Source organism: Callionymus lyra, chromosome 4 (genome assembly GCF_982586985.1).
Source record: "Callionymus lyra chromosome 4, fCalLyr1.hap1.1, whole genome shotgun sequence".
NCBI lineage: Eukaryota > Metazoa > Chordata > Actinopteri > Syngnathiformes > Callionymidae > Callionymus > Callionymus lyra.
This window is the reverse complement of record NC_141821.1, coordinates 8,454,318-8,470,957: the sequence shown is the minus strand read 5'-3', so window position 1 is coordinate 8,470,957 and position 16,640 is coordinate 8,454,318. Positions and strand designations below refer to the sequence as shown.

The window sequence follows — 16,640 nt, the reverse complement described above, 5'->3', positions numbered from 1 at the left end:
TAGTCTAGTCTAGTCTAGTCTAGTCTAGTCTAGTCTAGTCTAGTCTAGTCTAGTCTAGTCTAGTCTAGTCTAGTCTAGTCAAGTCAAGTCAAGTCAAGTCAAGTCAAGTCAAGTCTAGTCTAGTCTAGTCTAGTCTAGTCTAGTCTAGTCTAGTCTAGTCAAGTCAAGTCAAGTCAAGTCAAGTCAAGTCTAGTCTAGTCTAGTCTAGTCTAGTCAAGTCTAGTCTAGTCTAGTCTAGTCTAGTCAAGTCTAGTCTAGTCTAGTCTAGTCTAGTCTAGTCTAGTCTAGTCTAGTCTAGTCTAGTCTAGTCAAGTCAAGTCAAGTCAAGTCAAGTCAAGTCTAGTCTAGTCTAGTCTAGTCTAGTCTAGTCAAGTCAAGTCAAGTCAAGTCAAGTCAAGTCTAGTCTAGTCTAGTCAAGTCAAGTCTTGTCTAGTCTAGTCTAGTCTAGTCTAGTCTAGTCTAGTCTAGTCAAGTCAAGTCAAGTCAAGTCAAGTCAAGTCAAGTCAAGTCTAGTCTAGTCTAGTCTAGTCTAGTCAAGTATAGTCTAGTCTAGTCTAGTCTAGTCAAGTCAAGTCAAGTCAAGTCAAGTCAAGTCTAGTCTAGTCTAGTGAAGTGAAGTGAAGTGAAGTGAAGTGAAGTGAAGTGAAGTGATGTCTAGTCTAGTCTAGTCTAGTCTAGTCTAGTCAAGACAAGTCAAGTCAAGTCAAGTCTAGTCTAGTCTAGTCTAGTCTAGTCTAGTCTAGTCTAGTCTAGTCTAGTCTAGTCTAGTCAAGTCAAGTCAAGTCTAGTCTAGTCTAGTCTAGTCTAGTCTAGTCAAGTCAAGTCAAGTCAAGTCAAGTCTAGTCTAGTCTAGTCTAGTGAAGTGAAGTGATGTCAAGTCAAGTCAAGTCAAGTCAAGTCAAGTCTAGTCTAGTCTAGTCTAGTCTAGTCTAGTCTAGTCTAGTCTAGTCTAGTCTAGTCAAGTCAAGTCAAGTCAAGTCTAGTCTAGTCTAGTCTAGTCAAGTCAAGTCTAGTCTAGTCTAGTCTAGTCTAGTCTAGTCAAGTCAAGTCAAGTCAAGTCTAGTCTAGTCTAGTCTAGTCTAGTCTAGTCTAGTGAAGTGAAGTGAAGTGAAGTGAAGTGAAGTGAAGTGAAGTGATGTCTAGTCTAGTCTAGTCTAGTCTAGTCTAGTCTAGTCTAGTCAAGACAAGTCAAGTCAAGTCAAGTCAAGTCAAGTCAAGTCAAGTCAAGTCAAGTCAAGTCAAGTCAAGTCAAGTCAAGTCAAGCGCCTTTCTGGACGAGGGTAACAAAGCGCTATAACAATCAGGAACCATCAGTAGATTCTGATCCACAGACCTCAGAGCCCGAGCTGGGGTGTAAGGCTGGATCAGATCAGTGATGTAAGGAGGAGTCTGACCATGAATAGATCTGAAAGTAAGAACCAGAATTTTAAAGTTGATCCTGAAAGAAACTGGAAGCCAGTGAAGAGTTTTAAGGATCGGAGAAATGTGAGTTCTTCTACTAGAGCGGCTCATAATTATCGCTGCAGAGTTTTGTATCAACTGCAGGCGAGACAGATCCTTCCAGTAGGAGCTCATGGAAGATATGAAGCATTGTCATGCTTTAAGATGTCAGTAGGTGGCGCTCTCAGTTTAAAAATAATGTGAGTTTTAATAGAAAAGACGCTCAAAGCATAATAGAGAGCGACACCTAGAGGACTTTGTTAATGAGGCTTCATGAAGCTTCATCAACTCAGTTTAAAAATCAACTTTAAACGTCGAATTAGAGGAAACATTAGATCCAAACCACTATTTTATAAAGTTTTATTTAAACCTTTTAAATTAGATTTTAGCATTAACAGCTAAAAAGTTTCTAAAATCAGATTTCCCTCAAACATTAACTGTCAATTTAAATTCCCTTGATTTCAACCAATAACATTCTCACGAGTAATCTTGGGAATTCCAAATGCATCATGGGACACTTCTCCCGTGACTCATGGTTGGTTCAAGGTCAATCCGTCGGATCTAAATGAATCCAGCAGAAGCAATCAGTTCACTGAGAGGGTGTGAGATAAAGATAAATTGAGTTAATATTAACCTACAAAATGAGGCCACTTCATTTTTTTAAAATTTAAAGTGAGAGGTTTACTTGGGGAGTCTTTAAATGTGGCACGAAAACATGCGACCAGGGCGACCACCCGGACCATCACACATGGCCTTGATCCTATCTATAAATGACCAGATAAATAAATAAAGTCCAGGAAAGAAAGTTGATCAATGTAAATATGTGGAACGGTAACAGAGACATTTTCCATTTAACAGACTAAAAATGCGGTAAGGAGACACAAGCAGTATTTTTTCCAAGTACATAAAAAACTATTCTACAGAAATACATGTTTAAGCGACGCAGTAAAAGGGTTCATGACATCAGGGCCAGCAGTTCCACTCCTACACAGACGAACAAGACTAAATAACTGTATTCAATCCAAGCTTCTGTCACGTAGAAACTTTTCTATTTAAAATGCGTCTTGAGTTCGGAAAACATGGTTTAATCTGAATTAAAAATGAACACTGACCAGAAGACTCGGTCCTTCGTGACCCGTTCTTGTAGCAGAGTCCACTTCCGGGCCAGGTCCAGAGAGGCGAAGAGCTGCGAGGGAGACCAAAAAACAAATGGACAATGAGTGAAACAGCAAGTGAAACACATTACATCACGAAGCGTTAACGGCGCCCCCTGGATCCAGTGAAGCGTGAACAAGAGGTCGATCCGGAGAAGAAACTTCATTGCACGGTTCAGGTGAGCTTCATCACATGAACACACTCAGGTGTGTGGACGGAGGACTTAGTGCTTGTGATTTAACGCTCGATGATGGAAAATGTAACGTATGGAAATGTATTTATTCATAAACTCTGGATGTATCCTTGACGTCTGAAGAGCACACTTGAGAACAAGACCTGGCTTAACCTCAGCTGCTCTTCACTAACACTAGGACTGAAGATGCTTTTGTGTGTTTTCTAGTGTTTCTATCCAATGAAAGGTAAGTAACCAACATCCTTCTGGACCAATCAGAGCAAAGCACTCTTGGTTTGTTGTGGTGATCTTGATATTCTGATGGAATATTGGAATACTCAAGTTTGACCAGCCTGTTGCATATTTAAGGTGCAATGCAATGCAATATAATATAATATAATATAATATAATATAATATAATATAATATAATATAATATAATATAATATAATATAATATAATATAATACAATACAATACAATACAATATAATACAATACAATACAATACAATACAATACAATACAATACAATACAATACAATACAATACAATACAATATAATATAATATAATATAATATAATATAATACAATATAATATAAGATAATACAATACTATACAACATAATATAATACAATACAATACAATACAATACAATACAATACAATACAATATAATACAATACAATATAATATAATATACTGTAATATAATATAATATAATACAATACAATATAATATAATATAATATAATACAATACAATATAATATAAGATAATACAATGCTATACAACATAATATAATGTAATTTAATATAACATAATACAATACAATACAATACAATACGATTCAATACAATACAATATTATATAATATAATATAATATAATATAATATAATATAATATAATATAATATAATATAATATAATATAATGTAATATAATACATGTACAGTAGATACATAATCATAATACTTATAATAATAAAAACAATAATAATAATAATAATAATAATACGTTTTATGTAGTTCTTTCTAGAGTACCTAAACAGATAATCAAAAACACAGTAAATCGAAAAATTGTTGTGTGTTTTCACTGTGACGTTGGATCATTTTTGTCAAATGTTACGTGTAATTTAAAATAAACTAAACTAAACTGAACTGAATTTGTTTCTCCTTCTTAACTATATATCAAAGCTACATAACTGATATGATTTTAATTATTTAACCATCTGACATAGATAGATAGATAGATAGATTACATTTTTGTGTGCGTTCACTCTGAATTTGGGTCAATAATAATACTTATATACTACTATATAATCAAAGCTATATAACTGATAACATTTGATGTGATCATTTTTGTTCCTTAACCATCTGACCTTGTTTAAAGATGGATTCCCTCGTTGGGCCCAAACTCATAAAAACAAATGGAGGGCCATAGAATATTTTGTCAAGGGCCCTAAATGGCTTGAATACGATGAGGCCCCTGGATTAGACTAACATCGGACTTCAGTCAGTTTCCAGGAGTGAAATGTGTTGCTTGTTAAACATGGTTAAAAGAGTGAGCGATTCACTGTGACACGATCATTTCTTTAGAGCCATCTTCTTCAGGAGATCTCGCTGTGATGAAATGTGACATTTGTGTAGTTCGAGTCCGCCCTTGAGCAAACCGTGGCAGCCCTGAATTCAATTCAATTCACTAGCAACGGATACAAAGAGTTTTTGCTTTTATTCGTTGCTCTCGTAAAGTGCACTTTCAAATGTACTCCAAACAGCCTCGCAGCAACAAAAACATTCAGCGGTGGAGTAATAGTTATCGTTCAATTTGTGAAACAGTCTTTCGAGTAATTACAAACCTGGAACTCAACTAACCGACAGCAATGATGTCAGTATCCGTGGCTTCATTATTTTTTGCTGCTGATGCTGATGCTGTTTGTTTTTTATAAAGCTGCAAGACAACCCATAACATTTGAATAGCATACACATAATGAATGACTATTCATTATTTTGTCGTTAGTGTGGGGATTCAAAGTTCCACTAATGTTTTGATTTAAGTGTGTTTTGTTTTGATGTTGGACTCTATTTTATTGCCATTATGTCCTTGTTTTTACAAAACTATCTTTGTTAGCTGCATGCTAGAGTAGCAACCTTGTTAGCCTTGCATGCTGTATTAATAACTTTGTTAGCCTAGTATGCTACATTAGCAACCTTGTTATTCTAGTTAGCGATATTAGCGACCTTGTTAGCCTAAGATGCTACATTAGCAACCTTGTTATTCTAGTATGTATCATAAGCAACCTTGTTAACCTAGTGTTCTACATTAGCGACCTTGTCATCCTAGTATGCTACCTTAGCAACCTTGTTATCCCAGAATGTTAAATAAGCTAACTTGTTATTCTAGGTAACTACATTAGCGACCTTGTTAGCCCAAGATGCCACATTAGCAACCTTTTTTATCCAAGTATGCTACATTAGCAACCTTGTTATTCTAGTATGCTACATTAGCAACCTTGTTATTCTAGTATGCTACATTAGCAACCTTGTTATCTTAGTATGCTACATTAGCAACCTTGTTATTCTAGTTAGCGACATTAGCAACCTTGTTAACATAGTGTGCTACATTAGCGACCTTGTTATTCTAGTATGCAACAATAGCAACCTTGTTAACCTAGTATACTACATTGGAGACCTTGTTATCCTAGTATGCTACATTAGCTTACTTGTTATCCTAGTTAGCTACATTAGCGACCTTGTTAGCCTAAGATGCTACATTAGCAAACCTGTTATTCTAGTATGCTACATCAGCAACCTTGTTAACCTAGTATGCTACATTGGTGACCTTGTTATCCTAGTATGCTACCTTAGCAACCTTGTTAGCCAAGAATGCTACATTAGCAACCTTGTTAACATAGTGTGGTACATTAGCGACCTTGTTATTCTAGTATGCAACAATAGCAACCTTGTTAACCTAGTATACTACATTGGCGACCTTGTTATCCTAGTATGCTACATTAGCTTACTTGTTATCCTAGTTAGCTACATTAGCGACCTTGTTAGCCTAAGATGCTACATTAGCAAACCTGTTATTCGAGTATGCTACATCAGCAACCTTGTTAACCTAGTATGCTACATTAGCGACCTTCTTATCCTAGTATGCTACCTTACAACCTTGTTATCCAAGAATGCTACATTAGCTAACTTGTTATTCTAGTGAGCTACATTAGCGACATTGTTAGTCTAACATGCCACATTTAGCCACATGTTAGCCTAGAGTGCTTGTAATTTAAAAACAGCAATATTGTTATGTAACTAAAAGAAGCTACTTGAACAAAAACTTCTTTTTTTTTGTCATAAGCTAAATTGATGACGTCATGAAAGAGGAACTGGTGTCGAACTCACTCGTCCATCCTTGCAGTAGGCCAGCATCTTGTCCTCCTCTTTGGGGTGGAAGATGAGGGTCTCCGGGGTGAAGGCGACGGACTGTCTCTGGAAGGACGACCCCTCGTCGGTGCTGATGAACAACATCTGATCTCGCTCGTTCACCGAAGATCCCACCAGGACCACCTGGGTCGGAGAAGAATGAGAAAGGTCAGAGGTGAACCGGCACTCTTCGCTGAGTCAGCTGTTTGTCACAGGTCGATACCCGTGCTTACATTTCTTGACCCGCCTGAACAACGTGAGATTGATTATCTATGTTGAACCTTAAAGACGTTCAAGTCAGATTTAACCTGCACTGACAGAGGCTCACAATGATGGCGCTGAACCCAGACAGAGACGATCAATAGACACTAATCGTTTTCAGAGAGAGACGTTGAAAGCTGTGGAGATTCACGATGATGAGTGACCGACCGTTCTACACATCATTCTTCATTTTCAACCTTTATTGATATTTCTATTCATACATATACAGTGTTTATGTAAGAATCATTATTCATTTATTATTTAACTAGCTTTGTTTTCTGCCGTGCTTTAATCTTTCTTTTTTGGTCCGGTCTTTTCGTGCCGCTGTCTTTTTTTAAAACTACTATTAGTCACAACCAGGCGCTGAAATTTACTCATTGAATAATAGATGTACACATTAACTATGATGGTGTGAGCACATAATCTATAAAATTACATTCATGTGACAATTCCATCGTAGAATCTCCAAATGGATAATTTGTCTACTCCAACATTGTTTTCCATAGTTCATTTGCTAGTTTAGTTCACTTATCCTAGTTAGCTACATTAGCACTCTGTTAGCCTAGCATGCTACATTAGCAACCTTTTTATTCTAGTATGTTACATTAGTAACCTTGTTATTCTAGTATGCTACATTAGCAAACCTTGTTATTCTAGTATGCTATATTAGTAACCGTGTTATTCTAGTATGCTACATTAGCAGCCTTGTTATCCAAGTATGCTACATTAGTAACCTTGTTATTCTAGTATGTTACATTACCAACCTTGTTAGGCTAGCATGCTATATTAGCGACCTTGTTATCCTAGGATGCTACATTAGCAACCTTGTTATCCCTTGTATGTAGCATTAGCAACTTTGTTATCCTAGTATGCTATATTAGCAACCTTGTTATCCTAGCATGCTACATTAGCAACCTTGTTAGCCTATGATGCTAAATTAGCAACCTTGTTAGCCTAGCATTCCACGTTAGCAATTGAATTCTGCGTAGCTTTGCCTACGCTATGAAGCGCAACGCACTCGCCGGTTCCTGAGATGTGGTGAAAGTTTATTCATCTTGTTTTTAAACTAAATAAATAACGTATTGTTTTTTCTCAAAAGTCATATATTTGGCATTATATAGTCAATCATAGTTATCGTCACATGACCAACATTTACGATGCGTCTTGTCTAGTTATCGTTACGTTATAAAGGCTCGTTGACGGCAATATTTCGGTTTTAAAAAATCACTGGATTGAAGTTGAAAACTCTTGTGTAGAACTTGTTACTGGTTTGCCAAAAAAAAACTTAAAATACTTCATTATTGTTGTATTGATTATTACTGTTATGAACTATTTTTAAATGTCGAACGAGCGTGTGACTCCTGACGCGTTAATACACTTCTGTCCAGTTTACTCTAAAAATAAACCAGTTAACTAGTGACAGCAAGTGAAACACAAACTCTTTTAGACCTTGTTGTAGGCGGACTAGTCTAGAGCTCGATTTGACGATTAACTTTCGCTTTTCACAACTTTCTTCTTTCCGCTAAAAAATTACAGACTTTTTAACACAAAAGTTTTTTTTGGAACAATTCTTGTCACATCGAGGCTTCAATCCAAGATGGACGTTACAATCGAGCAGTATGAAGGTATTTGGATGTTTTTAAGTATCTTTTTGGACTAAGATGAAGACGAAGACAACTGAGCTCCAGTCACTACATTAAAATGAACAAAGATCTTTGTCTATAACTCTAAAAAAAGGCACGGTTTACTCTGAAAATAATCCCAACTCTTGGTCGACATGAGGGTGAAAAGAACATGAGTGAAGATTGACTTTAACTCTGGTTGAATCATTGAAGACCAGGTGCAAACATGGAGGTGCTGATCCTCCTCAGGCAGATACATCCAGATCATTGCCTTCTACGGGTCTGACAGATATCTTCAAACAAAGCTGTGAATTAATCCTCGCTGCCGACTCTTTGCTTTTCCTGAACGCTGGAAAAAAAAACAAAAAAAAAAACAGGAGAAGCATTTGAAGTGTCAAATGAAGAAGGTCTACTCCAGCCTCGCAGGTCTCTTGTATCCTCGGGCGCTCGAGGCTGTTAATTCTACGACGCACACGAGCCAGCAAACACACACACGCACACACAGACACACACACACACACACACACACACTCAGTATGCTCGTCATGACTCCAGAGTTCGTGTCCAACTGCTGTTTGTTCTCCGCACACTTCCCTGAGCAGCATTGGTCAATTAAAGAGCTGGCGTTTGTGGGGTTGCCGGAGGATGGTCCGGAGAAGAGGACGACGCACAGGAGACACAAAGACATGTTTGTTGTCGGCGACAAAGACGCTCGTTTTTATGTTGAGCTCCTCGAATCACAGTCGATTCGAAGGCATGTAGAGAACTGGGATTTCGGTGTCCCTGGTGGACCGGAGCCATCGATCCATCAGTCGGTCGAGCCGCCGCTGTCGATACGTCTCTATTAGAAGGACATCAGTCAGTGGAACCTGGTGCATCTTGACATCCTCGGGACTCGCGTCCAACATCAGACGTCCGACCGTGACTGTCAGCGTCCGTGTGGAACGTTATGTTGCATCGAAACAACGAAAACACTGTGTGTTCAAAAGCTGCTCCGGACTGATTTGCACTAAAACAAATAGGTTTGATTACATTTGTTCACGAGGATATGTTTGAGGTATAATATTTTTGTACTGATATTTATGGAGTTTATTCATATAATGTATTGATATGGTTTAATTTAAATAATGTATTAATATGTTTTTTATATATTATGTATTAATATGTTTTAATTTATTTATTGGATTTTTATGGTTTATTTATATAATGTATTAATTAATATTTTTTAAAATTATGAATTGATATTGTTTTATTTATTATTTGTATGAACATGGTTTCATTTATTTTATGTATTAAAATGTTTTTTTTTTAATTTTATGTATTGATATGGTTTTATTTATATTATGTATTAATATGGTTTTATTTATTGTATGTATTGATATTGTTTTATTTATTTTACATATTAATATTGTTTTATTTATATTATGTATTAAAATGTTTTTATTTTTTATATTATGTATTGATATTGTCTTATTTATTTTTTGTATTAAAATGTTTATTTATTTATTTTATGTATTGATATGTTTTATTTATATAATGTATTAATATGGTTTTTTTATATTATGTATTGATATTGTTTTATTTATTTGATGTATTAAGTCCATCCATCCATCCATCCATCCATCCATCCATCCATCCATCCATCCATCCATCCATCCATCCATCCATCCATCCATCCATCCATCCATCCATCCATCCATCCATCCATCCATCCATCCATCCATCCATCCATCCATCCATCCATCCATCCATCCATCCATCCATCCATCCATCCATCCTTCCATATATATATATATATATCTTAATTTTATTTGCTGTGACATCATTCACTTGTATGGCATGTAACTGCTGCTGCGCTCTGTCTTGTTAAGAACTAGTACAATTCTTAAAGAATGCCGGTGGTTTAAAAGATTCTTATAAAATGATAAAATGATAAAATGAATCTTTTCTATGTAATAATTCAACACGGTTTAAACTTCTTGATTTTCTTTTAATGACTCAATATGAGTTTTGCTGCAGCGACGGCGTCTCGTCTCACAACAAAACGACAGAAGTTCGTGGGAAACTTCAGGGAAACACGAGGTTAAAAGTCCAACCGGAGATCTCTCTCTCGTCGCGGTGAAAGTTTTCCTCCTCAACAGAGAAGCTCCTTTGATTGGTTCCTCCTAGATTCCGTTTCCTCCGAGTCATTTCTCAAGGTTTTTCACGACACAGCGGCGCTTTGTGTGCGGACGGATGAAAAGCTGCTCGACTTCCTGCCGGAGCGTCTGCCGGGTCGCGACATATTCAAAAGGAGGATTTAGAGAAAACAAAACTAAGAGCTTTTGAAATCTTCCGGACGCGCCGGCGTGTTCGATAAGCGTTTGATCAGCTCGACTGTGTCCGGGTGAGTCGACGCGGATCAGAGGCCGTCAACCCCGTAATCCTCCGTACGACGACCAAATCTGCTTGAAACGGTTTTGGGAAGCGTGAAAGTCTGTCGACGTAGATTAGTGCTTTCTCTGGGTTTTATGACGTTTTTTTATTGGTAGAAAACATGTTTTTTTTTGGTTAGTTTCCTCAACTCTTTTTATTTCACCCACATAAGACAAATGCTAATGTAAGAACAAATTAAAACATATTTGAGTAGCTTCACTGCAATAATGAAATCTAAGCAACAACTTCCTTTAAGTAAAAACTGTCAGATTAGATCTAAAGAGTCACTTTCACTTGTCAAGTCTTATTTCAAGATTTTTAAGAACAAAAAAAGAACCTTTAAAATGTACCATTAGGGTGAGATATGACATTTCTTGTATTAAAACATCATCTTTGTCATGTTCAAAATGTTTCAAACCCCATTAAAACGATATACTCGCGATATAGCCATCGTTTTTTGTATTTATATGTTAAAATAAGACCCTTTTTTGGATGTTTTGAGTGAATTTTGATTACATTTATTTGAATAAGACACATTTTGCTTAAATATCCTTTTTTTTGCAACATTAGTTCAACATAAAGCTTATTTAATTCCCATTATTTAAGATTATTACAATATAAATTCACATCATCCACATATCCTGACGTTATATACACTTGTTATGCAGAGATTTTGGATTAAATCCTGATTTATTGAAACTAAATTTCATAAAATCATTGTGTTCAGTCTGTAAATGAAAGGGAATTCAGTGAAAAGTGTACAACATTGTGCGCCCGAACAAGCATCAACACAACTTCTATTCTTTTCCACTCAATTACGTATGGAGATGGTCTGGGCTCGGGTTCCGCTCGGAGACGGCAGCGCATCGAGCCGAGCTCAGCTTGGAATGGAGTCAGGGGAGCAAAGCATCATGGGAGCTCGGGAGAGTTGACAGAATGGGAAATCGAAACATGTAATTGTTGGTTTCATGTGTCAGACATTTTTAAGCAGTTTTAAAAAAAAAAAGTTTAACCGGAAAACTTTTAAATACACACAAACATTTTTTATCTGTACAAACAAAAGTTTTTATGAGACAAAAAATATGTATTTTATTTTGAAGTTCTGAATGAAATAACTCTTTCCAAAAATGTAAATGTAAAATTTGTCCATGTGTGTGCGTCCATATATGTTTTTGTCCATGTGTGTGTGTCCATATATGTTTTTCTCCATGTGTGTGTGTCCATATATGTTTTTGTCCATGTGTGTGTCCATATATGTTTTTGTCCATGTGAGTGTCCATATATGTTTTTGTCCATGTGTGTGTCCATATATGTTTTTGTCCATGTGTGTGTCCATATATGTTTTTGTCCATGTGTGTGTGTCCATATATGTTTTTGTCCATGTGTGTGTCCATATATGTTTTTGTCCATGTGTGTGTGTGTCCATATATGTTTTTGTCCATGTGTGTGTGTCCATATATGTTTTTGTCCATCTGTGTGTCCATATATGTTTTTGTCCATGTGTGTGTCCATATATGTTTTTGTCCATGTGTGTGTCCATATATGTTTTTGTCCATGTGTGTGTCCACATATGTTTTTGTCCATGTGTGTGTGTCCATATATGTTTTTGTCCATGTGTGTGTGTCCATATATGTTTTTGTCCATGTGTGTGTGTCCATATATGTTTTTGTCCATGTGTGTGTGTCCATATATGTTTTTGTCCATGTGTGTGTGTCCATATATGTTTTTGTCCATGTGTGTGTGTCCATATATGTTTTTGTCCATGTGTGTGTGTCCATATATGTTTTTGTCCATCTGTGTGTCCATATATGTTTTTGTCCATGTGTGTGTCCATATATGTTTTTGTCCATGTGTGTGTCCATATATGTTTTTGTCCATCTGTGCGTCCATATATGTTTTTGTCCATGTGTGTGTGTCCATATATGTGTGTGTCCATGTGTTTGTTTATCCATATATGTTTTTGTCCGTGTGTGTGTATCCATATATGTGTGTGTCCATGTGTTTGTGTATCCATATACTGTATGTGTGTGTCCATGTGTGTGTGTATCCATATATGTTTTTGTCCATGTGTTTGTGTATCCATATATGTGTGTGTCCATGTGTTGTTTATCCATATATGTTTTTGTCCATGTGTGTGTATCCATATATGTGTGTGTGTCCATGTGTTTGTGTATCCATATGTGTGTGTCCAAAGGTGTTTGTGTTCATATACGTGTGTATCCGTGTGTTTGTGTTCATATACGTGTGTATCTATGTGTGTGTGTATCCACATACGTGTCTGTCTGTGTGTGAGTATCCCTATATGTGTGTGTCCATGTGTGTGTCTTCTGGATTTTCTTTTCTTTTTTGTCAGTCCTCGTACCCCATATTTTTTTTATTATTGAAAGGATCTTATTTATTTATTTTTGATTGGGTGTGTGTGTTATGCACAGTACTCTTCTAGCATGGACATCTTCTGTTGAAATTTTGACTAGTATATACTGTATAAATAATATATATTTTTATCGCAGGAGTGGTCTTGTATTGTATTCTATTCATTTTTAGTTTTTTATATTTGCACTTTTTGTGTGTACTTCCCTCACATTACTGATATAACAGCAGTAGAATTGAAAAAAGTGTGTTAGTTTAAGTGCAGCAATGTGGTTGCATAGCACGGTAACAAAATATAATTTTTATAAAGTAGTGTATAGTTTTAACTAGAGTGTTTAATTTTGCAAAGGATGTGAGGTGTTCTTCTTATTTTTTGTATGGTTTTGAAAAACTGGGCCAACCTTCAATATCGTGCTTAAGCAATAGAAAAAACCTGTATATTCAACCCTTCAATATGATGATGTCACTGACATACTTCCATACATTAACAACTACTCATCACCAGAACACACACACACACACACACACACACACACACACACACACACACACACACACACACACACACACACACACACACACACACACACACACACACACACACACACACACACACACACACACACACACACACACACACACACACACACACACACACACACACACACACAGTGTTGACAGAATGGGAAATCGAAACATGTAATTGTTGGTTTCACGTGTCAGACATTTTTAAGCAGTTTTAAAACTGAACTGAACTGTTAAATACACAACATTTTTTATCTGTACAAACAAAAGTTTTTATGAGACAAAAAATATGTATTTTATTTTGAAGTTCTGAATGAAATTACTCTTTCCAAAAATGGCCCCTTTCAAGAAAACTAAAACAAATAATAACTTTTAATTATTTGTTTGGTAGCCTTTAGTTTCTTCTATTATGATAACAACATTTTAATATTGAATTTAAAAGACTATGTGTGTGTCCATATATGTTTTTGTCCATGTGTGTGTGTCCATATATGTTTTTGTCCATGTGTGTGCGTCCATATATGTTTTTGTCCATGTGTGTGTGTCCATATATGTTTTTGTCCATGTGTGTGCGTCCATATATGTTTTTGTCCATGTGTGTGTGTCCATATATGTTTTTGTCCATGTGTGTGTGTCCATATATATTTTTGTCCATGTGTGTGTGTCCATATATGTTTTTGTCCATGTGTGTGTGTCCATATATGTTTTTGTCCATGTGTGTGTGTCCATATATGTTTTTGTCCATGTGTGTGCGTCCATATATGTTTTTGTCCATGTGTGTGTGTCCATATATGTTTTTGTCCATGTGTGTGTGTCCATATATGTTTTTGTCCATGTGTGTGCGTCCATATATGTTTTTGTCCATGTGTGTGTGTCCATATATGTTTTTGTCCATGTGTGTGTGTCCATATATATTTTTGTCCATGTGTGTGTGTCCATATATGTTTTTGTCCATGTGTGTGTGTCCATATATGTTTTTGTCCATGTGTGTGTGTCCATATATGTTTTTGTCCATGTGTGTGTGTCCATATATGTTTTTGTCCATGTGTGTGTCCATATATGTTTTTGTCCATGTGTGTGTGTCCATATATATTTTTGTCCATGTGTGTGTGTCCATATATGTTTTTGTCCATGTGTGTGTGTCCATATATGTTTTTGTCCATGTGTGTGTGTCCATATATGTTTTTGTCCATGTGTGTGTGTCCATATATGTTTTTGTCCATGTGTGTGTGTCCATATATGTTTTTGTCCATGTGTGTGCGTCCATATATGTTTTTGTCCATGTGTGTGTCCATATATGTTTTTGTCCATGTGTGTGTGTCCATATATGTTTTTGTCCATGTGTGTGTGTCCATATATGTTTTTGTCCATGTGTGTGTGTCCATATATGTTTTTGTCCATGTGTGTGTGTCCATATATGTTTTTGTCCATGTGTGTGTCCATATATGTTTTTGTCCATGTGTGTGTGTCCATATATGTTTTTGTCCATGTGTGTGTCCATATATATTTTTGTCTATGTGTGTGTGTCCATATATGTTTTTGTCCATGTGTGTGTGTCCATATATGTTTTTTTCCATGTGTGTGTGTCCATATATATTTTTGTCCATGTGTGTGTGTCCATATATGTTTTTGTCCATGTGTGTGTCCATATATGTTTTTGTCCATGTGTGTGTGTCCATATATGTTTTTGTCCATGTGTGTGTCCATATATGTTTTTGTCCATGTGTGTGTGTCCATATATTTTTTTGTCCATGTGTGTGTGTCCATATATGTTTTTGTCCATGTGTGTGTGTCCATATATGTTTTTGTCCATGTGTGTGTCCATATATGTTTTTGTCCATGTGTGTGTGTCCATATATGTTTTTGTCCATGTGTGTTTGTCCATATATGTTTTTGTCCATGTGTGTGTCCATATATGTTTTTGTCCATGTGTGTGTGTCCATATATGTTTTTGTCCATGTGTGTGTGTCCATATATGTTTTTGTCCATGTGTGTTTGTCCATATATGTTTTTGTCCATGTGTGTGTCCATATATGTTTTTGTCCATGTGTGTGTGTCCATATATGTTTTTGTCCATGTGTGTGTGTCCATATATGTTTTTGTCCATGTGTGTGTGTCCATATATATTTTTGTCCATGTGTGTGTTCATAAATGTTTTTGTCCATGTGTGTGTGTCCATATATGTTTTTGTCCATGTGTGTGTGTCCATATATATTTTTGTCCATGTCTGTGTGTCCATATATGTTTTTGTCCATGTGTGTGTGTCCATATATGTTTTTGTCCATGTGTGTGTGTCCATATATGTTTTTGTCCATGTGTGTGTGTCCATATATGTTTTTGTCCATGTGTGTGTCCATATATGTTTTTGTCCATGTGTGTGTGTCCATATATGTTTTTGTCCATGTGTGTGTCCATATATGTTTTTGTCCATGTGTGTGTGTCCATATATGTTTTTGTCCATGTGTGTGTGTTCATAAATGTTTTTGTCCATGTGTGTGTGTATCCATATATGTGTGTGTCCATGTGTTTGTTTATCCATATATGTGTGTGTCCATGTGTTTGTGTATCCATATATGTGTGTGTCCATGTTTTTGTTTATCCACATATGTGTGTGTCCACACACACACACACACACGCACGCACACACACACACACACACACACACACACACACACACACACACACACACACACACACACACACACACACACACACACACACACACACACACACACACACACACACACACACACACACACACACACACACACACACACACACACACACACACACACACACACACACACACACACACACACACACACACACACACACACACACACACACACACACACACACACACACACACACACACCTCTCACAGAGCAGATGGCGAGAAGCGATACACGCTGTGAGCCGTGGAAGCAAACATTGCCGACATGTTGTCCTGAAAGGTGTCGTAAGAAGAAGAAGAAGAAGAAGAAGAAGAAGAAGAAGAAGAAGAAGAAGAAGAAGAAGAAGAAGAAGAAGAATAAGAAGAAGAAGAAGAAGAAGAAGAAGAATAAGAAGAAGAAGTAGAAGAAGAAGATGCTTTCCTGCATTCGCAGTAGACGCATCAAGGATTAAATGAGATTCCTGCTCAGTGTCTCTGGAATCCTCCGCAGAGAGAAGCCTTGTGAACACAAATCAGACACGTTTGTCTCAAGAAATAATCTTCACTTTAGAAGCTCCTGAAACGTAGAAGCTAAGAGGTGAAGTCGAG

The 16,640-nt window shown here is 36.5% G+C and overlaps 1 protein-coding gene across 5 annotated transcripts in view; it reads right to left on the bottom strand.

Moving 5' to 3' along the window:
- The window catches only part of sorcs2 (sortilin-related VPS10 domain containing receptor 2), a 301,095-nt gene that overhangs the window by 47,594 nt on the left and 236,861 nt on the right, over nt 1–16,640 (bottom strand). For all 5 annotated transcript variants that reach the window (XM_087788646.1, XM_087788644.1, XM_087788647.1 and 2 more), the window contains exons 4-5: nt 6,165–6,329; nt 2,553–2,626 (exon numbers count right to left, since the gene is read on the bottom strand). In XM_087788646.1, the coding sequence (XP_087644772.1) occupies nt 2,553–2,626; nt 6,165–6,329 (239 nt within the window). The remainder of the gene's footprint in view (nt 1–2,552; nt 2,627–6,164; nt 6,330–16,640) is intronic.